The sequence below is a fragment of the Sprattus sprattus genome (assembly GCF_963457725.1).
Source record: "Sprattus sprattus genome assembly, chromosome: 9".
In the NCBI taxonomy this organism is placed as follows: domain Eukaryota; kingdom Metazoa; phylum Chordata; class Actinopteri; order Clupeiformes; family Clupeidae; genus Sprattus; species Sprattus sprattus.
In genome coordinates, this window is record NC_137928.1 from 15,344,894 (window position 1) to 15,368,084 (window position 23,191).

General features: G+C 46.3%; 1 protein-coding gene across 1 annotated transcript in view; it reads right to left on the bottom strand.

Moving 5' to 3' along the window:
- Positions 1-2,852: 2,852 nt before the first annotated feature.
- Positions 2,853-23,191, bottom strand: part of ece2b (endothelin converting enzyme 2b) — a 35,278-nt gene continuing 14,939 nt past the window's right edge. Inside the window, exons 5-19 of the mRNA XM_080844726.1 lie at positions 16,428-16,552; positions 14,322-14,468; positions 13,500-13,565; positions 12,737-12,925; positions 8,716-8,858; positions 7,778-7,892; positions 7,292-7,402; positions 6,852-6,950; positions 6,254-6,331; positions 5,485-5,588; positions 5,162-5,272; positions 4,911-4,978; positions 4,581-4,771; positions 4,134-4,229; positions 2,853-3,750 (exon numbers count right to left, since the gene is read on the bottom strand). Coding sequence (XP_080700852.1) covers positions 3,574-3,750; positions 4,134-4,229; positions 4,581-4,771; positions 4,911-4,978; positions 5,162-5,272; positions 5,485-5,588; positions 6,254-6,331; positions 6,852-6,950; positions 7,292-7,402; positions 7,778-7,892; positions 8,716-8,858; positions 12,737-12,925; positions 13,500-13,565; positions 14,322-14,468; positions 16,428-16,552 — 1,820 coding nt within the window. The 3' untranslated portion in view covers positions 2,853-3,573. The remainder of the gene's footprint in view (positions 3,751-4,133; positions 4,230-4,580; positions 4,772-4,910; positions 4,979-5,161; positions 5,273-5,484; positions 5,589-6,253; positions 6,332-6,851; positions 6,951-7,291; positions 7,403-7,777; positions 7,893-8,715; positions 8,859-12,736; positions 12,926-13,499; positions 13,566-14,321; positions 14,469-16,427; positions 16,553-23,191) is intronic.

Consider the following 23,191-nt stretch of genomic DNA (forward strand, 5'->3'; position numbering starts at 1 on the left):
TTATTTGAGCTGTCGATGGCTGTGAAACAAATACAAATGGAAACTTTCTGAAATTCCAGATGCAATTACACTTACACAGGGGACCAGCAGCATATTAAATACTGATAGACAAATACAAAGTATTTGGTTCATGGTATTGTATGAAACTGCAAATAGCCTACCTCTCAAATCACCCTTTTATTTTTTACTTAGAGCTGAGGATGGAAAGGACTTAACTGAGAATGGAAAAGAAGTGCAATTTTCACTAAAACTACTAAAAGACTAATAAATCACTGCAATATTACCTTTAATGTGTGTGGTGTATTACAAGAAACATCCAGTGTGTATACAATGTATATACTTTATTTCAGTTCCTTTTCTCTGTTTACAGGTGTGTACTATATGGAATGTTGTACTACAGGCTGGGTGGCACATTGTCCTGGGCTAGAAAGGTGGGCAATTTTAATAATAAAAAAGAAAGAAGTCCGACATTCGGAGTAAAATACTTTACAGTTTTACATCAATACAAAGATAAAACAAACAAACCAAAATGGTAAGAGGGAGGAGAAACATGATGCTTAAGACAATTTAAGAGCATGTATGCTTGTTAAATTAAATAAGGCAACATTCCACAACATGATTATGTGAACACATCAATCATGGCCTTAGCCTGCCCTGTTGAATCATATGGCATTTACCACCGTCCTTAATGGCACATAAAAACAAACAAACAAACAAACAAATGCAGCACTCCCGGATAGAAGCCAACGTGGATCTGGGTCAGAACCAGCTGCTATCCGGGCTACCACTCACCCCTGGCTGAACTCGGCAGCATTCAGGATGACAGAGAAACTATTTGGGATGAACTGGCATCTCTCGTTGGCCTCGTGTCTTCCTGGGACTAATTGGCGCCGGAGCCTTGACTGGTAGACGACCCAGCCACAGGGCTGAACTTAAAGAGGAGGAAACGAGAAATACACACAGCACTACAGTCCAGAAAGAGTCCAGAAACACTTACTGGCATCAGTTGGCTAATTAAAAGGCTTTTACACACACTTCAAGTTTTCAAATATGTTTGCACTTTAAATATATATTTATATATATATTTTTCTTCATTTACTATCTACATAATCACTCTGCAGTTATTTAAGGCTAACCCCTAAAACCCACCCCAAATCCCAACCCAAATGACCTTTCACCCCAGCATGTGACCTCCACCCTGCTCCATTCTTTTGACCCCGCACATTAAGCAGCCATAGGGCGTCAGAGACTATTTTACTTCAACTGTGCACACCCCTTCCCACTGAGAACGGTAACACGTGTGATTGACACTTCCGGTAGTTTCCAAGAATGCCCACATAAATTGACAGTTTGGTAATTTTTGGTGCTGTGACTTGTGGGGGTGATAGACAAGGAAGGCTGACCTGTGACTGCCCTCTCACTGGCAGACAGGTCACTGATTGTAAGGGAATGTCAGGGCTCACACACACACACAGACACCCAACCACCAGGGGGAGCCACAGAGGTGGGATGTGTTCGCCTATTCTAAAGGGTTTTGGTTCCTTTCTGCCCTCAAGCACAGAACAAACAAAGAACGGAAACGTTGGAAAAGACACAAACTGTGTATGAATGTGTTATGTCTTCACTGTGGCAATGTGTAAAATCAGCCTGTGTGGAGACGCAGTCCTACAGTGTCACAGGTGTCAGAGAAAGTTAGTCAGCTCAAAGACTTTTGTCAGCCTTTCACTAGAGGGGGTATTCCATATACATGGTGTAGTGACTAACCCGGATAAGTGAACCAAAAGAAGTGCCCTATGGCTTTGTTCTGCTAGGAGATTGAAGCCATAGGACTCTCTCTTAGGAGGTTTACCACTCAGAGTTAACCTATCTGGGTTATAGTCACTAAACCACGTGATAGGAATACCCCCCTGCAGCAACACAGATGGTAGGCAACATGTATTGTGTGGTTTGGCCACACAGCTAAACTAATTCAAAACACAACACACATCTAGAGCGACTTTGCCCAGCATTGAAAGGCTGTGTGAGAGCCCAGGAGAAAATAAAAACTAAAAACCTCTTCTCTCATTTTCATTAGTGGCATTTGGAGCACAACGATTGACATCACTTCAGCAGACCTGACATCAGTTATTACGTCAATGCAGTTTCAAGGGGCGGGACTGCACAGCATCACACAATAAATCTTTGTCCACAGATGTCCACACACACACCAGACACACACACACACACACACACACACACACACACACACACACACACACACACACACACACACACACACACAGGGCTGTATTTCAAGGCTGACAACATGATGTGAATGTACCAATACTACAGTGTCTGTGTAGCCAAACACTTCTGAAGTTATACTGAACCTGAGGCCGGCTCATTAGCACGCTCGCTCTCATTCATTGACATGCATTGTTGCGACCCCGAAACGAATGCAAGTCAATGCGTGTGTGTTTTAATGGTCAGCCTTCTTTAACCTTGAACATGTTTGGATGCACAGTCACAATTGGGCTTTCAAAACCATGTTGCTACCCTCAAATTAGAGCCAAGAGTCCTAATCCCACCCTTCACACACTGTGCACTAACGGAGTCTCCACTGAGTACAAGCTGGTAGGGTTGATGAAATTAGACGCGGAGCAGCAGAACACCGCCAGAACACTGGTAACAAAGAAGAGAGAAAAAAACACACAGAAAAGACAGTCTTTGGCAAGAAGCAGTTTGAAATGAGTGTCATTTCAACCTTGTCCACAATAAAATATGCCAATGTCAGGACACACCTACACACAGCCACACACACACACACACACACACACACATCCCCCCCCCCCTCCCACACACAGCCACACATACACACACAGCCACACACACACACACCAGTGAGGGCAGAGAAGCTAGTGGTGGGCAGCCCTGAAATTCTTAATTACCACCTAAGAGGAACATGGCATGCCCTTTTGAGGTTGCACAGTAAGCAACTGAACACTTCCCGTGAGGTCACTTCTTATGAAGTCACAAAGACCGAACGCTTCGATGTCATGACCTTCAACCTGTGACCTCGCAGTCGTCTTTTTTTTTTTTTTGTCCACCAGAGGATGAGGGTGTAAACAGGGCACAGAGCAAAACAATAAACCCAGAAGCACAGAGTGTTGAGGGCAGGAGGGATCCGGTTCTCAGACCCCCGCTCTCTTCCTCTGCTCGTCAGTCCAGCAAACAATAAATAAAACACGCCTGCTGGGGCTCTGCAGAAAGTAGAGATAGAGATAAAGATAAAAGAAAGAGAGGGAGAGGGAGAGAGAGAGAGAGAGAAAGAGAGAGAGAAAGCTACAGCGACCCCCAAACACTGGAAAATACGAACATCACTCATCAGGGTGCGCTCTCTCTAGTCTCCTCGAGTCCTGATTCTCCACCAGAAATCATTGTTCAGAATCCAGCATCATTTTCAAAGGGACAAAACAACAACAATGACAACAGCAACAACAACAGAAAGAAAAAGTCCAGTGCTTAGAAATCTGTCCATTTCCTCAGTTTTCTGCAGGAGCAGACGGGCGCGGGGATGGGCGCGGGCAGACGGCACTACCAAACCTCGCAGCGGTGGCCCGAGTTCATGAGGGAGCCGCGAGGGCACTGGAAGTGCTGGGCAAAGTCTGGCGAGTTGGACAGGGTGCCGATGACGCGATACTTAGGCGGGCTGTGGGAGTCAGTCATCAGGCCCTCGTGGGCACTCTCTGGGGTCCGCACTGAACACCACACCTGGAGGGAATGAGAGAGAGAGAGAGAGAGAGAGGATATGAGAGAGACAGAGGGAGGGAATGAGAGAAAGAGTGAGTGAGTGAGTGAGTGAGTGAGTGAGTGAGTGAGTGAGTGAGTGAGTGAGTGAGTGAGAAGGAAAAAAACAAGGTGTGTATGAGCTTTTGTAATTTTTTTCTCCCCACTTTGTAACATCTGACCAGTATGTGGACAAAAGGGAAAAAATAAAACACAATGAATGCTCCCCATGCTTTAAACCTACTGAGCACACAGGGCACTGTAGTACTGCAGATGACCCCCAATGTTCCCCCTTTCTGAACACTCTCCTCCTCTACCCTTTCCCCTGCTGCGCTCACATCACCAGTCACTGCCCTGAGGAGACACACCTGTGCAAAGCCCACGAAGAACAGCTGGTCATTGGTGAGGTTCACAGCTGGGAGTCTCTTCTCCTCTCCGTAGGTCTGCACCCAGGACCTGTAGGCCTGCAAACACCACACAGAGTTCAGCAGAACAACACAAACATCTTCCCACTGCCCATGTCCTCATTATGGAGGTTAGCCAACAACGCTGTAAAGTTAGGGTTTACAATGGGGATGATTCCTCTAGCCGTGCAATCCTGAAATCTAGCTCATAGTCATCCTCCGGACTTCCTGATTCTAGAAATTGACTGAGGAACCTGATGCTAATTGGAAATTCCTGTGACATGACTCAACAGTGGAGAGGCTAACATTCATCCTGTGCTTACATGACACACAGACACACACACACAGACAGACACACACACGCGTGCACACACACAGACACAGACACAGAGACATTCATCCCGTGCTCACATGATACGCAGCCTTGAGGCCTCCGTTGTCAGCGATGTTCTCTCCAAGGGTTTGTTTGCCATTGATGCGCTCTCCGTTGATGGTGTACTGGGAGTACTGATCAACCATGCACTCGGTCCGGTTCTTAAAGGCGTCCACAGAGGAATTCTGCCACCACGGTCGAAGGTTCCCGTCCTTGTCATACTCTCTCCCTGTCGGAATAAAGGAAGACATATATATTGTATATATACAGGAAGACATATATATTGTTTTAACAACCACTGACATCCTGGTGTTTTTTAAATTAATGCGTGTGAAACTGATATCCTTTGAGTGAAGTGCTTCACTGACCTTGGTCATCGAACGCATGAGTGAGCTCATGCCCCATGACAACTCCAATGCCTCCAAAGTTCAAGGCTCTGGAATACACACACACACACACACACACACACACACACACACACACACACACACACACACACACACACACACACACACACACACACACACACACACAAGTGAAGAGATATGAGTCCCACATTTATTTAAAACCCCAGATTTTATTTGCACTCACATTCCAACACACACACTCACACACTCACTTGGGGTGGTCGTGAGCATAAAAAGGTGCCTGTAGGATGCCTGCGGGGAACACAATGCCATTCTTGGTGGGCATGTAGTATGCGTTGACTGTGGGAGGAGTCATGCTCCACCTGTGGGAAAGAGTGAGGAATTAATGCACAAGATACAGTAGGAGTACACCTTCACACACACACACACACACACACACACACACACACACACACACACACACACACAGACACAGACACGCACACGCACAGGATAGCATCCTTTCTAAAGAGTAAGCATGCAGACAGTGTCTCAGATACAGTATGTGTGTCTGTTCCCTCTGTTGTGAACTTACTGGTCTCTATTGGGGGGCTTGCGCAACTGGTCGGCCATCACACGGGCGGAGAAGTTGTAGAAGTTCAGCATGTTCTGGAAGAAGTTGTCCTCAGACACGTCATACTGTACGAACAAAAACGCAATGCGCCAACACTAATGAGCATATCCGTTAGCTGCGTGAAGAACAGCTTCATCCACAGGATCCACAAAGATAATTAACCTCTGCTTCCCTCCAATTCATCCACAGACAGAAAAAACGATCTTCCACTGGCCTTCCACATAATGCTTTTCTCATAACGAAGTCATTAGATGTGGAATAAACATGTTCAGATGGGAGGCCTCATTGAGTCCTACTTTGAAGAATATCAGTGAATAAATTTGAAGAATTCCTCCTCTGTGCAGTAGCGAATAGGAGAACCATTCTGTCTCTGGTTGGACGTTAAAAGGCACAGCTCTATTCTGAGCACACAGCCACAGTTACTGGAGACAGGCACGGCTGCCCAGCACTAACCACATTAAACGCTAATTAGTGCCCGCATCCACTAATGAATGTGCCAGTGTGCTACAGATAGCAAGGCTCCTCCTAATTAGCTTACAGGAGCCTGCCTCGCGTCTAGTGTTGACAGAGGAAGGGGATGCTAGGCAGACAGATGGTGACACCAGCCAAGACAAGGGCCCGATACAGCCCAGATACGGCCCTGATGCGGCTCAGATACGGCCCTGTGTGGGTGTGGGTGTGTGTGTGTGTGTGTGTGTGTGTGTGGGTGTGTGTGTGTGTGTCTCCTCACCCCATCATAGACATCATCCAGCTCCTTTGGGTCCAGGATGAAATCAGGAAATCCGATCATGTCATAGATGGCATCAGCCTGATGAGACACAGGTGCACCAAACATTCATTAGGATTAAATGAATGAACAAACATCTCTTGTATTCACAATGGTAAGGTAAGATGAGGATAGCTTTTATCCAGTGCTTTAAAGTGAATGCAAATTCAAGGATTTCCCACACCTGTAATTGCAGGTTCAATTTTCGCTTATTAGTGCAATATTTCCACAAACGAAAAAAAGAAAACAGTCTTGCATTATTTGCAATTGATATGTATGTAACACTAAATCACTGCAATTTGAACCGTCATTTTTGAGAATTCCTGCTGCAACTGTCACTTTTGGCTGCAACAACCACGACAAACCCTCGCAAGAGAGGCATCAGGACTGAGAGAAACTATTTCTGCATAGTGTACTATAAGAAGAATTGTGAGACAGGGCGTCCCACATTATATTTCATTCTGAAGTTTGGAGCCTGATGCCTCTGTGTGTGTGTGTGTGTGTCTGGTGTGAGTGTGTGTTTGTGAGAGAGAGACAGCCAACCCCGGCTCATCCATCTTACCTTGTCCTTGGCTGCCTGTCGAGTCTGGTCATCCATCCAGCGCAGATTGTTCAGGGATACCTTAAACGCAGAGCGGATCCCATTGATCATCTCCTCTGCCTGAGGGAATACAGAGAACACAGAGTGTTAAAAGACAAAACGGGCCAGTAATAACCTTCAGGGTTAACAATACATGTAGTACTTATAATGACCACATGGTGGCAGTAAAGGTCTTCAGCCCTCTTTGCCACATGGACAACATCCAAGATGTGCTCAGCGCAACACATTTTACACCTTTCTTTATTACCATGATGTCAATATACTCGTCATGTTATAGTGAATAATGTAGTGCCTTTCCCAGTACAGCTGTATGAGAAGAAAACGGCAGATAAATGCAGAAGTTCTATTTGACTGGAAACCAAGGGTGAGCTCTGAGAAGCTGCGTGACGCTGTGTACTCACTATCTCCTTGCTCTGTTTATCGAACGTGGCTTTGACAAAGAGGGCGCCGAGGGCGAATCCCAGCGTGTCGTCTGCGTTCCCGATGCAAGTCTGCCACCGGGGTGTGCATGACTGGGAAGAGACAGCGCACGTTGACACACACACACACACACACACAAAAACACACACACACACACACACACACACAAACAAACACAGACTTAGAACAGGAGAGTTTCTTGGAAGGAACAGATTTTAGACAGGTTTACTGAGACGATGTGACATGACCTGTAGCATACACATGATTGGAGGGTTTAGGGCTGTAAGCTACTTCATTTTAATTAATCTACAGTGCAGAGCAGAGCAGACAGGTTCACACACACACAGACACAGACACACACACACACACACACACACACACACACACACAGATGAACACAGACACACACACACACACACACACACAGATGAACACAGACACACACACACACACACACACACACACACCTTCTTGGTGCCATAGAGACTCTCCAGCAGCTTGTCCTGTGCGTTCTCAAAGCGCTGGTCAAGACTGGACGCCCCCTTCTGCACCAGGTTCCAGATCATGTAGTTATTCAGCAGGCTAAGAGAAGGGAGTGATTAAGGGAGGAGAGAGGGAGGGAGGGAGCGGGTTAGGAAAAAGGAAACAAAACACAGAATAAACCCAAAGCGATTTGAGTAGGAATAAAGACATCGCTTCACTTGGTGAGGAAGCCCAAAAGGTCAGAAGTGGTTGTCGTTTGTCTCTTGAATGCCCAGTCAGCCTAAGGCTGAAGGAATTTAGCATTCAGAAACAAAGGGCACTTCGCCTGCTGTGGGAGCCATGATTTTAGCATCACTTGACGGTTGTGACTTCAAAACAAATATGCCATTATCAAGGCTGCTGATCTCGCAGTCAGATTTCTGTGGCAAAAAATACAAACCTTTACCTTGGATCCTAGAGGAGATCATATAACACAACCAGAGAACACTGAGGCCTCCCTGATCCAGTATATTACACTAAAATTACAGTATAATACACATATATATATATACTATATGTACTGATATATTTAGCATACCAACAGTAGTCCACTTCTCCCTGTAGTCCGTTTTGAAACACCAAAAGAGGTATTTATATTTCACTTTATATTGTCTGTATCTCCTATTATTATTGAGAATGCAATTTCCCCTAAATTAAGCACTTATCTGCTTTCTATCAGTCTTCAATCTAAATTGCAGTATAATGGGTTTAGCTAATTACTACACAATATTGTCTGCTGACTGGCTGCTGCTGGATGAAACCTTAGCAGTGGATCATTTGCATTGGCCCTGCAGATGTGTATCTGCCTTCACCAGAGTTTCCCGTCTGTCAATCACAAGGCCCGGCTCGGTGTTGACCCCCCCCCCCCCCCCCCCCCCCTCACCTGCGGTCTGTCTTGTTGATGAGGTCGGACACCTGCTGCAGGTACTCCTTGGCGTACACCACCACCGGCTCGGTGTCGTTCAACTCCAGCGGCGAAAGCGCTGAGTTCAGGTAGTCCAGCCAATCCACCGCTGGGGCCAGCAACTAAGAGGGAACGAAGGTCAAAGGTCAAATCTCTCAAAAGTCATCAATATCACATTTGACATCCACAGTAGACTAAACTCCATTAAAGCCACCAGTTATATGGCAATCAATACCGGCGAATTCAATGACAACTGTGTGACCAGGGACTGCAATCAAATATGATGTTTATGGAGTACCAGTCACTGTAACAGACTACATCAATGACATCAGCACGCCCTCATGGTCTATGAGGACAGCAACCGAAGAGAGATGGCTGCTTCATGGCTCATGTAGTCTTCAGAACCCAACTAAACTAAACTGCTCCAAGCAGACACTGTTCGAGCTCAGAGACAGCGGGAGAGAGAGAGAGAGAGGAAGAGAGAGAGAGTGTGTGTGTGTGTGTTTGTGTGTGTGTGAGAAAGGGAGAGAGAGAGGAGCGCTGTGGTTTCTTTAGCCGCAAGCTAAACGCATGACAAATGCACTTGTTTTCCTGCGATAGTTGTTTATTGGCTGGAGTTACTTGAGGTTTGCCTAATCCATCCTTCAGCTCTCTCACAGTATTGGAGGACAAACGGGGTGGCAAAGAGAAAAAGAAAGGACAAATTGAAGGCCATCATTTATGGCAAACGACTGCTACTGACGCAAGCAGGAGGGTGGAAGTGTGGGCATCAGGCTACCATTCATGTTTCTTCCATAGAACAGGCAGATCATCAGAGCTGCACAGGACAACATTTCATCTCCAGCAGAACAAACCAGGACCCAGTGCAGAAACCGTTATCAGCACACAGAGCCAAAGCAAAGCTTGGAGACCAATGTCCTTTTATGCTCCTTGTTGTCTCTCTCATCTCTTATCCTTTGGTCTCTCTCTCCTCCATTGGTCTCTCTCTATCTCTCATCTCTTCTCCGTTGGTCTCTTTCTCTCTCTCTCTCTCTCTCCCCCTCTCTCTCTTTCTCTTTACTCTGGGTTTCCCCAAATGCTGATCCTCATTCTCCCCCCCCCCCACACCTTGTTCTGTCTTTCCCAGACATGTTTCATGTTTCTCGCTTGCTTCTTCTTCTCCCCCTCTCTGTCTCTCTCCTATTCTGTTCCTCTCATATTTCTCCTCTCCTCTCTCTGTTCCTCCCCCACTTCCCAGCCCATGCATTCACTCAAGTGTGAGTGTTGCGTGGGGAGGCCCAGAGGCCTGTGTCCGTGTGTGTGTGTGTGTGTGTGTGTGTGTGTGTGTGTGTGTGTGTGTCTGTGTCCGTGTGTAAGTCCGTGTGTGTTTCCGTGTGTCTGTGTGTGTGTGTTTGTCTCCGTGTGTCCGTTTGTGTGTGTGTGTCCGTTTGTGTGTGTCTGTGTGTGTGTGTCCGTGTTTGTGTGTCCGGTGTGTGTATGTGTGTGTGTGTTTGTGTGAGTGTGTGTATGTGTGTGTGTGTTTGTGTGAGTGTGTGTGTGTGTCTGTATCTGTGTCTGTGTGTGTTTGTGTGTGTCCGTGTGTGTGAGTGTCTGTTTTTTCTGGCCTGCGTCTGCACATATGTACAGCTGGATATCTATGCCGCAGAGGCTCAGACCACTCCTCAGGCATCTGTGCTGTCCCTTGGGGGCTGTATGTGTGTGTGTGTGTGTGTGTGTGTGTGTGTGTGTGCGCGCGCACATTCGGTTGCCTTCCCCACTCCACACACAGACACACACATTCACACCGGAAATGAATTCCCATCTTCTAACACTTAATTGCAAGCGCACATGCACTACACCACAGCCCAGACCATGGGAGAACAGAGCAGAGACAACAATGACGAAAGCCACATTCATCTTATAATGTCCCTCAGAGCCTGAAGCTGTGCAGTGTAAAAGTGTGTGTGAGGTAGTGGTGCTGTTACAAACACAACATGTTTAACACTCTAAGGTCCAAGGCCTTTTAGACTTTTCTAAGTTGTCTGACATGCCTTGATGTTTTTGTACATCAACTAAAAACATTGATGCACAAATGGAATATATGATTCTATTCTAGAAGACCTCAGCAATAATATTAGAAAAGGGTTCAATGTTTCCGTGGTTGTTCTTTTTATGTCTCTAAGACGAAAACTAAAAAAAAAAATATCCCGGACGAGGGATATAGACCTTTTAGTGTTAAGTGTGTGTGAGGCAGTGGTGCCATTACAAACACAGAATGTAAAAGTGTGTGTGAGGTAGTGGTGCCATTACAAACACAGAGTGTGTGTGAGGTAGTGGTGCCATTACAAACACAGAGTGTGTGTGAGGTAGTGGTGCCATTACAAACACAGAGTGTGTGTGAGGTAGTGGTGCCATTACAAACACAGAGTGTGTGTGAGGTAGTGGTGCCATTACAAACACAGAGTGTGTGTGAGGTAGTGGTGCCATTACAAACACAGAGTGTGTGTGAGGTAGTGGTGCCATTACAAACACAGAGTGTGTGTGAGGTAGTGGTGCCATTACAAACACAGAGTGTGTGTGAGGTAGTGGTGCCATTACAAACACAGAGTGTGTGTGGCGTAGTGGTGCCATTACAAACACAGAGTGTGTGTGAGGTAGTGGTGCCATTACAAACACAGAATGTCTGACATGGAGTGGCTCGCAACAAGTGGTTTCTGTGTGGGCAGAGGGGGTGTGACAGGGTGGTATTAAAGGTCTGGACAGGTTTCTTTTCATTAATGGAAAGATGAGCTGCTGTATGTGTGGGGGTGGGTAAGGGGCTATTTCACACTAACCCCTAGTGTCAGGGACTTTCTCCAGCCCCCATTATTGTCTTGTCCTCAGAACTCAGCACGCAGCTAAGAGATTTTGACCTCTCAACAATCACACCCACCCACTATCCCCCCTTTCTTCCTTTCTCTCCCTCTCCCTCTTTCTCTCTCTCCTTCTCTCTCTCTGTCTGTCTGTCCTCCCCCACCCTCCAATTCTGCCTGAGAAAGAGAGAAGGAGGGGAGACGAGGTTTAGAAAAAAAAAAGAGAGAGAATATGACATCGCTTAGCAACCGTTTCCATGGTAACCACAGGAACCTTCGCAAACAAAGGGCTTCAGACAGCAGGCTAAAGGCAGGACAATGGCTCTCAGAAACGGTGAGAGAAAGAGAGAGAGAGGAGAGAATGAGAAAAACAAAAAAAAAGAGAGCGGGACAAAAGGTGTAAATGCGGGCAGCATCTGCTGTCCCCATGAAAGCTGGAAAAGAAAGAAACAGGAGAAGAGAAACAGTATGGATGTGTGGAGCTCATGCCCCACATGAGCGGAGGGGATTGTTCTTCCTCCTCCTCTTTTCTTCCTCTAGTAACACCAAAGCCAGGGACGCCCAAACAAACACGCAGAAACAAGCAGCATACACACCTGACTGTGTGTGTGTGTGTGTGTGTGTGTGTGTGTGTGTGTGTGTGTGTGTTGCTCTAAGACACGGGTGAAGCTGACCTGCCACATGTTCGTTGCGAGCGAACAGTCTGTACCTGCCAAGGTTCACCCAATCTGATTCTCTCTGTCTCTAATCTCTCATAGCTTCAGCCTAGCTTGGCCTCTTCAACTTTCCTTACACACACCTGCAGGCCAAATGAAGAATTCCCATCTTCTCTCTCTCTCACACACACACACACACACACACACACACACACACACACACACACACATTCCCATGGTCTTCTTCTCCAATCCTGTCTAAAACCTTAATACCCCCCGCCCCCATGTAAGCACACACATGCACACACACACACACACATATATAAACACACCCCTGAAGCTTAGTTATGATTATCCTCTGACAAAAGCTCTGAACATAGCAACCCCAGTTTGACCCCTCTATTTCTCTCTTTTATCATTCACATGCACACACACACACACACACGCACATACACACACCACACACACACACACAGCACACACACAGACACACACAGACACACACACACACACCTGCAGCTCTGCTATAGTGATCTTGTGGTAGATCTTCTCCTCGTCTCGGCGCTCGTCCTGTGGGACAGTGATGTTGGCCATGGCCGTCTCAAAGTCCAGGATCTGCTGCATCTGGGCCTGAGTGGAGTTCTTCTGCCCGCCCAACAGCAGGCCCAGCTCCACCATATAGTCCAGGTAGGCCTTCAGAACCTGAGGGAAAGACACACACACACACACACACACACACACATAGCACGTACATATACACGCACACAGACACGCACACAACATATGCACATCCCCACGCATGCACATCCCCACACACACACACACACACACACACACACAAAACAGGATACAGCTGGTCAGGGGGGGGGGATGAGATAAAAGCTGTACTCATCAATTAATTAAATCCATAATCCCTACGGACAGTTACTGCAAAGTGGGTCCACATGGCTTAAAAAACCCACGGGCCTTCATGAGTCAGGGAAACTGACAGGTAAATCCAGATGTATAAGTCACAGAGAGAGAAACAGACCAACAGAATAGAGGGAGCAGGAGATGGAGCTGTGGCCTGGCATGCATAGAGTCTGCCAGAGGTACAGATCTAGATTCAGAACAGTGCTTTCAGGAGCTTGAGTGCACACTGTTGTAATACCAGAATACTAACGCGTAGATGTCTCGTCCCTCACTGCCTGCATAACAATGACCTTATCTTTCTCAAGTCATAGCCCACACCTGCAGGGAGGGGGAGAGAGAGAGAGAGAGAGAGAGAGAGACCCACCTTCTCATTGGCTGTCTTGTTGAGGTAATAGTCACGTGATGGCAGGAAGAGTCCTGACTGGTCCACCTGGAGAATGTCACAGAGTCAGTACCATCCAATGGCGGAAGATGTCAGAATGTATTTGCTGATGAAAAGGACTAAACTGGCGAGGCAGATGGAAACAGAAGAACTTCCAAGTAGCGAGAAATAAGTATAACAGAAATAGAAAACATCTGTGCCCGTTTCAATGAACCAAGCTATGATGCACTCTGTGATGAAGGCGTCCAAGGTTTGTTTTATTAATTAACTGTAACTGGCATAAAGTGAGTTAATTTACTGACGACAGCCATGAATGGCAAAAAACACCATGAAGTCCCTCAGTAGACTAGATTGCTAGGAGTGACGCTCGTGACATATCTGTACTATTCCAGTATAAACTCTGAGCAGGTAACGAGGGTGAGAGGGCAATTAGAGAGGGCAATTAACCAAGCCATGATGCCCCATGATTCCCACTATGGTAATGCATGCCTTTGACAAGTCAGGCTGTTTGATCAAGTGCTCATGTTCTTAATACAGTTGTGCATATCATCTGCAGCAGAGACCACAGCATCAGGACCCTCAGCAGTGTAGATTACTGTGGTCTTGGATGGGGTCATGGAGGGGTCATGGAGGGGTCATGCCTGGGAGCCATCTCCACTATCTAGAGCTCTAAACAAACCCTGTGCCCAGCACATGATGTTATCCTCACATGAACTCTGACCCTAAAGCACCTATAGCCCTGACCTGGGTCTGAGTACACTGCACCGCTCTCACACACACACACACACACACACACACACACACCTGGATGATGTTGCTGTTGGAGTTCTTGGGGTCCACGCTGACTCCGATGGTGAAGAACGGCTGAGCGCGGTACGGCCCGGACACGATCTTCAGGACCTCCATGAAGTTGTCCTTGTCCCAGGGCCCGGTGATGTTCCAACCCCCAGTCTACACAGAGAGAGCAGAGGGGCCTTTCACTGACAGTGGGGACGGAGGGGCCAGAGCCACATCTCATCACACTTGAGGGGGTTCAGGGTTTACCAAGGGGTGGGAGGTGGTTGGCTTGTGGTAAAGGAATTTAACATTTTATTTTGCTTTTGGATTGAGGTGTCTGAAATCCCCAGCACTATCCTGAGATAATTTAATAATTAAAAAAAACAATCACAAAATAGTTACAGAGCACTTCTCAGGCTTTGATTGCAGCATAGGCTCAGAATAGCAGAACATGTTCTCTAAAGTTTTCGAAAACTCATTTCAAACCAAACAAACAGGTTTAAAGAATCCCGATTAGTCCCTGTTTAGTGATGTGTGAGGATGTGTGAGGATGTGAAATGGCTGATAATGACTGTGTTCCTGATGTAATGGTTCCTCAGTGACACAGCCATGTCCTAATGGAGGCTGTAGAAGGAGCAGAGCCTGGTGTGTGTGTCTGTGTGTGTCTGTGTGTGTCTGTGTGTGTCTGTGTGTGTCTGTGTGTGTCTGTGTGTGTCTGTGTGTGTCTGTGGGTGCGTGGGTGCGTGGGTGCGTGGGTGCGTGGGTGCGTGGGTGCGTGGGTGCGTGGGTGTCTGTGAGCAGCTGAGGCCCAAACATTCAGGGCCATTTCAGTAATGGCAGACAGGGTTAGCGGAAGGGCACGCTCACAGATGAGCAGCTGAGAAGGGAAAGGGTTGTGTGTGTGTGTGTGTGTGTGTGTGTGTTGCTGGGTTATTGAGTGTGTATGATCACTGTGTGGTGACCGCTCAGAGAATATATCTCCATCTAACCAGAGAAAAGTGGAATTGAAAAGGGCATCAGGACACCAACACTCACACACACACACACACGGTCATTTTACAGCCCTATTGGTTACAGAGCCAAGGCAAGCGGGTTTTATGGATGCTCACTGTCTCAGCATAGACACACCACCATGGTCATACGTCTCAATCCAACTCAGTCCCTATAGTACAGACCATTCCTCACTGTCACATTTCCATCACACACACACACACACACACACACACACACACACACACACACACTTCGAAATCCGGCAAGGAAATTAAATTAGACAGAGATGAACTTTCGCTCGCTGTGTAACATTTCATGAGGGCCAGCATTAATCTCTCAGGTCATTTCAGCGAGAAGCTGCTTTATTTCAGTCAATTTTTTTCTCTTCCTCGTCAGTGAAAGCCTCAGAGGACGTTCGTTAGGATGAGCGTGTGTAAACACAAATAAACCACACACAAGCAGGGAAAACATGGAAGCTAGTGGGTGGTAAAAACATCCTGTTTTCCATATGCCCCCCCCCTACCATCTAAAACCTACTGCTACACATCAATGCTGTACGTGTGAAGTGCTGTGCTGTCTCCGTAATCAGAACCATGTTAACATACGCATGTGACACATAGACTACATGTGTGTGTGAGTCATAACAGTATTGTGTGTCAGAGTTTGAAAGTTGATAGGTGCCACGATAGACTTTAAAACACAAAATATGAATGCCAAATGTTTCATGACTCATTGTAATCTCATTTGAAATAGACATGACTGAGTGCATATTTACTAGGCGTGGGTGGAAACCACTGGAGCACTAGTGGCCTCTGGGATCGACCCATACCAACCCAACAGCCTCTTGAGGTCAGGAGCCTTTGGCTAAAGGCCTTCTGAGGTGGGTGGCCTTTGGCTAAAGGCCTTCTGAGGTGGGGGGCCTTCGGCGAAAAGCCTTCTGAAGTGGGGGGCCTTCGGCGAAAAGTGGAGGGAAATCAGGGGCGGCAAGTGTATCGTGTCCAGAATCGTACCGCTTGCCACATACTGCCTAAGTCATGTCTGACCCCATAAAATCAGTGACGTGTGTGTGCGTTTGTGTGTGTGTGCGTGTGTGTGTGCGCATGTGTGTGTGTGTGTGTGCGCATGTGTGAGTGCTCTCACCTTGGTGATAAGGTCAATGAGAGGCTGGGCCGCCAGCTCCTCGATGCGCTGCTCGTTCAGACAGGACAGGTAGTAGTTCTGGGCCTTCCTCTCAGCGTCACTGCTGGAGTTAAACGTGCCGTTCTCTAGTGGGGACACAGGACAGAGGACAGAGGACAGGGAGAGAGAGAGAGAGAGAGAGAGAGGGAGAGAGAGAGAATAGAGAGTGACAGAGAGAGAAGGAGAGGAAGGGAGAGAGAGGGAGGGAGGGAAAGAAGGAGAGAAAAATAGAGTTATTACCATAAAGGCAGATCAGCAGAACGGAAAACACGTCAGAGGCGCAGACAGCAGAACAGGAGGCCAAGGAGGAGAGCACGTCACCAGCGGGCATCGCCGTGACAACAGGAGAGCGGGCGATGCCCTCAGTTCACCGGACGACCCTGAAGCTCTCCAGCAGCTGTCATTTTACCCAGTCAGCAACTGCGGGGGGCAGCGACCTGATTGGCCCTGTCAGACAAACACCGCCCCGCTGCTTTGAGTGACAGGGTGAAGGAGATGCAGGAAGAGATAGAGAGAGGGATCAGAAGGAGGTTGTGGAGAAAAGAACACAGCTCCTCCGTCTCTCTCACTTGGCCAAACTCCAAGACAGGGGCTACTAAGTCAGAGTCAGATGAAACCCAGAAAGGAAAACAGAGACAGAATGTAGATGGACCACAGACGGAACACAGACCCCCCAGTTCCACCGACCGGCTGCCTCCAAGCAGAGGTAGTGTGTGTGTGTTGGCTCATCTCTGGAGTCCATCACTCTCTATCACACACACACACACACACACACACACACACACTAGAATGTGAATCGGGCCGAAATGTTCTGTCCGAACCCGGCCCGTGTATGACAGAGTAGTGCCCAAGCCCGGCCCGAGCCCAGCAGCCATTACAATATTTTGTCCGAAGCCGACCCGATCCCGATGGAGTCAATGTCTCAAGTGTTCATACTAATGACACATTTAAATACGTTTTGTTATGAATAGCCTGCCTTTATTAAACAAACAAGCAATGTTAAACGCACAACACGCACAAGAGGGCCAATAAGCATATTGAAATAAAATTATTTCACATTGCAAGAACGGAATGAAATAGCCTACACATTACACATGCCAAGAATCTGCTTGGCCTAAATAAAACTCACGTTATATGCTACACAGCAGGCACAACAAACAAGTCTTACCATTGAAGATCTTTCTTTTTCTTGAAAACTTTAAGTGTACGGCAACGTTCGTTATAAAACTACATAGTCCAACCATCGAGGTTTATTTCATAAAAACTTCACACTTCTTACATTGGACATATCCAACAGCCTCATTAGAATACGCATAGAATACTAAGCAGAAATCTCCATACAGTAGAATTTCATTCGTTTAGTATCGTTTTAAACTCTCCAGATGACTTTTTAACTTCCTCCATGATGCTGTTGTCACAGCTAGGACATAAACAAATTCCCACCACAGGAAGAAGGCTGTTATCCTAAATGTCATTTATTTTATTCTCAAAAACGAACTTTTGCATTATGTGAAGCAGACACGTTGACTTCACTACTTATTAAGGTATTCTAAATATGGAATGTTCAATGCCTTATCGGGCTGATGTGTCCGAGCTCGAGTCTAATTTCTAAATTTTTGGCCGAACCCGGCCTGGCCCGTCGGGTAACCAACCTCTAACACACACACATACACACCCACACCCACACAGAGAGAGAGAGAGTGTGAGAGAGAGAGAGAGAGATAGAGAGAGAGAGAGAGAAAAAAAAGAGAGAGGGAGAGAGAGAACACCAGAAAAGAAAAGAAGAAACACACCCACCCCCCCTCCAAAAAAACATTAGCACTGCCTCTGCCAACCTTATGACCAGGGGACTAATTCAATCTCAGCTGACTTACCCTGCATCTGGTAACAGAAAAGTTGCAGTTAGGGGAAGGAGGTGTGCGTGTGTGTGTGTGTGGGGGGGGGGTGACTAATCTGTGTTTCAGCATCTGAGGCCTGAACATGGCCTGAAAGCCTGGAGATGATCACCAACCCTGGTGAATTACACACGCTGAACACACAGAGAACGGGAACATATCAAGAGAAACGACAGAAGTAGTTCAACTGTAGTTCTTAAATTAGATGTGGGATTTAAATTTTGTAACCGTCATATAAAATTAGATGTGGGATTTGGATTCTTTAACTGTCATATCATATTAGATGTGCGATTTGGATTCTGTAACTGACATATAATATTACATGTGGGATTTGGATTCTGTAACTGACATATAATATTAGATGTGGGGTTTGGATTCTGTAACTGACATATAATATTAGATGTGGGGTTTGGATTCTGTAACTGTCATATCATATTAGATGTGGGATTTGGATTCTGTAACTGACATATAATATTAGATGTGGGGTTTGGATTCTGTAACTGACATATAATATTAGATTAGGGGTTTGGATTCTGTAACTGTCATATCATATTAGATGTAGGGTTTGGATTCTGTAACTGTCATATCATATTAGATGTGGGGTTTGGATTCTGTACCGGTCATATCATTTTAGATGTGGGGTTTGGATTCTGTACCGGTCATATCATTTTAGATGTGGGGTTTGGGTTCCAAAAGCAGTTGCACAAGGAGAAAACTCTCCCACCCCCCCACCCCCCCCCCCCACACACACACACACACACACCAATCACTCCCACAGCACACACACACACACACACCAAATCACTCCCACAGCACACACACCTCAAAAAACTGCTACAGCACAGCCAGCACTCACTGAAACCTTCATCAGCCATTCATCTGCACAGAGCTTAGCACAGTAGGACTGGAGCTCACAGACTCAGAGAGAGAGAGAGAGAGAGAGAGAGAGAGAGAGAGAGAGAGAGAGAGAGAGAGAGAGAGAGAGAGAGAGAGAGAGAGAGAGACAGAGACAGAGAGAGAGAGAGACAGAGAGAGAGAGAGAGAAAGAGAGAGAGACAGATCATTGAGAGGAAGAGAGACTTGAGAGGGAGAAAGAGAGAGAGAGATCATTGAGAGGAAGAGAGACTTGAGAGGGAGAAAGAGAGAGAGGGAGGAAGAGAGGGAGAGAGAGAGAAACAGAGCAAGAGGTAATTGAGAGGGAGAGGGAGAGAGAGAGAGAGAGAGACACACACAGACACACACACACACAACAGAGACACCAGGGATGTGCACAGAAGCTGGTAACACCGCTATAAGATATGAAGAGAGATGAAGCGGTGATACGAGGCGAGACGAAAAAGAAGAACTGTCTAGCAACAGAGAAAGATGAAAAAGATAAGCCAGGGTGGGAAAAAACAAGAGTGATAGAGAGAGAGAGAGAGAGAGAGAGAGAGGAGGATGACATGACTGTTCAGTTTATCAGAGGGTTCAGCAGTCATGGCGACAACTGGAACAAGACCCCCGTGTGAGTTCTCGACATGATCACAACAATTAAACATAATCAGAATCACACTCTCACACACAGACACACAGACACACAGACACACACAGGCTTTGTGAATAGTCAACACACTACCACGAAAAAAGAAAACTGAGGCCTCAGAGAAAGTGAAAAAGACAGGCCTCTCCTTCCCTCCTCCCCTCCTCTCTACCTCGCATCTACCCCTCCTCAAATTACATCAAGTGGGCCATTCAAGATGCAGAATGTTCCGGCAGTAAATTCACAGCCGGCACAGCGGCACTCCAATTACCGGTCAGCGGGTTGGGCCCTCAGGGGCCGCCAGCACAGGGCGGGGCTCCTGGCATTGAGCCGGCCACCATTGTGTGCAATTCAACACCGACAAGGGCTATTAAGAGCTTGTTTGTTTTCATTTTGTCCGTTTTCATTTTTTTATTTCACCCGTGTTTCTTTAAGCGCTTGCATGCGAACAACCAGGTGCATCAGCGCAGAGGGAGGCTTTAGAGGAGGCCATCGTGCTGCTGTTAGGGTAAGTTTCACTCATCAACCTCCACTCTGTCTGTCACTCTGTCTGTCACTCAATTCAATTCAATTCAAAGAAGCTTTATTAGCATGAATGTTTTTTAACACTATTGCCAAAGCTCATTCAACACATACATATTACATACACATACAGAAGGACAAACATTTAATGAACAGAGTTGAATAAAAATAATCAACAATCAACAAAAGAATATTCCAAAAATAACAACAAACATACAGTCAGTTTGGCATTCTGCGGCCTTACTGGCTGTCCCTCAGGTTATGGCAGGCTGCCACATATCCAGCAGCTAGATTGGCCACATCCCTGTCTTCCCCAAGTATGTATGGCAATTTTGCCTCCCCTTTGAGAGATTGAAAGCCTGGGATGACCAAATTAACCTTTCCTAATGGTTTCATATTTGGGGCATTCCGTGAGGAAGTGTACCTCTGTCTCCACGGCCCCCAGACTGCATTGTGAGTACACTCTGTCTGTCACTCTGTCTGTCACTCAGTAAAGACTTGACTTGACTAAAGGTGCTATCCATTTTCTCTCTCTCTCTCTCTCTCTCTCTCTCAGATACTACGTAATGAAAAGTCAGGTGAATGCTGCAACACATTCAAGTAAATGGTGAGGTAAAATAAGAGTTAACAAATGCTTCTCTAGAACTGCCTAGTGATTCATAAGAACCGAATAATAACTCTCTCTATCTCTCTCTCTGTATTTATCTATCCGTCCATCTCTCCTATTCTATATGGCAACTTTCACAATGCCTTCTTTTTATCCTCCTCCACTCTCTCTCTTCCTTACTCTCTGCACTCTTCCCCACACACACACACACACACACACACACAATACAGGACAGAAAACAGCAAAGCCCAGAGCAGAGTAGAGTAGAGGAGAGTAGAGCTTGGCCAGTCATTACCAAAAAAAAAAAAAAAAAACTTAAGAGACACCAAAGCCGCAGCCCTAATTCAAACCAAATGCTGAGAAACACACACACACACACACACACACGCGCACACACCTCTAAAGCCAGATGTCAAACAGCAACAACAACAACTAAAGGCTGAGATGACTTCCAGAAGAAAACTTCTTCTGATGACAGGAAACCTGAGTGTAGCTCTTTCATGTGGAGCCACAGGGAATATTTGGTTTGTAAGTCAAAGGCCCGCACGTGTGTGTGTGTGTGTATGTATGTGTGTGTGTGTGTGTGTGTCGGTGTGCGTGAGGAGAGAAACGTTGCTACAACAGCCAAGCTGAGCCAAGCCCTAGCAAAGTGCCACCCAGTGCTGAACACACCTGTGGGCGCCCTGAGCGTGCCAAAGCCATCTGACTGTGTGTGCATATGGGTGTGACTAAGTTTGTGTGTGTGTATGTGTGTGTGTGTGTGTGTGTGTGTGTGCGTGTGTGTGTGTGTGTGTGCGTGTGTTTGCATGGGTCTGTGACTTTTGAAGTTTGTGTTCGTGTAGCATGAGTGAGTTGTGAGCAAGAGTTTAAATTTCACAAAATGAGTAAGAGGTCCTGTTTGTGAGTGTGTTATTTGTGTCAGTTTTATAGCTTGCTTCTTTGAGTGTGTGCGGCAATATGTGTGTGTGTGTGTGTGTGTGTGTGTGAGAGTGAGTGAGTGAGTGAGTGAGTGAGTGTCAGTGATGCGCGGGCACGTGTCTAAATGACCCGCGACCGCCAGGCGTTTTCGACCAACTCGACCGAAAATATGAATTATTAGAATGTTGTACCCGCCCGCTTACCGACCCGCTTATTATTTAAAAAAAAAAACAGTTGTTTATGCTGTTGTTTAGCTAGCGGTATTTGGTTATGCAAAACACAGTAGGCCTACAGATATCGCATTAAACGTGTACAATGACGTTAAATGCTCAGCTGTTTGGCGTGGGGAACCAGCATTATTAGTTTAGCCTATGCTTATTGTTTTCATCCCGCAGCTTTCATGCAAAAGTTAATAAGGATTTCTGTCAAAGTGGATGCTCCGTTGAAACCCTCCCAAACACAAAGGCAGGAATAACATATTTCAAAAATCTTTATTCACGTCAAACAGGTAGGCCTAACCTAGGCTATAATGTGCATTCGTGCAAATAAAAAATAGGCTACACAAAACGAAAACTGAAGATAGCCTATATGATAATCCTAACCTGGGCTGAAACAAAGAAATAGTGTTAATTGCTGATCAAAATAAGCTTCTAAAATGTTCACAAAACAAAAATGTGTTGGTCAAAATAAGATAGGTCTAGTCACAGAATATTTAAAACAAAGGCAGCGTGCGCAGCATATCACTGCGTGCAATTTTTACACATGAATTAAATTGGACTAATTAGTTTTAGCTTTCCTCGCGCTGTGAAGAAATAAAATAGAATTAACTGTCTCTGGGTTGAGACGGTTCCTTCTGGCTCGATTACACGGCCCGCAGAGCTGAATGCGCGCTCACTGGCTGCACTTGAAGATGGAACACACAGGATCCTCCTCGCCAACGCACGGAGCTTCGGAAGGTGTGCGCCTGTCTCTCCCAAAATGTAAGCAAGCGGTCTTAAGCAAGATGTCTAATTTGTCTTTTATAAAATGTAGGCTATGTTTACAATATAATTAAATACAAACGTTTCGTCTGGAGTTTTTTTATTTATTTATTTATTTTCACCGACTCGACCGAATGCGACCCGAATATAATTAAAAATATTTTTTGATGACTCGTCATCGCAGGTTACCCGGGGTCATCGCGGGTTACCCGCGGTCACCGCGGGTGACCGCTCATTTTGGATCAGCCCGCGCATCACTGGTGTGTGTGAGAGTGTCTCCCCTC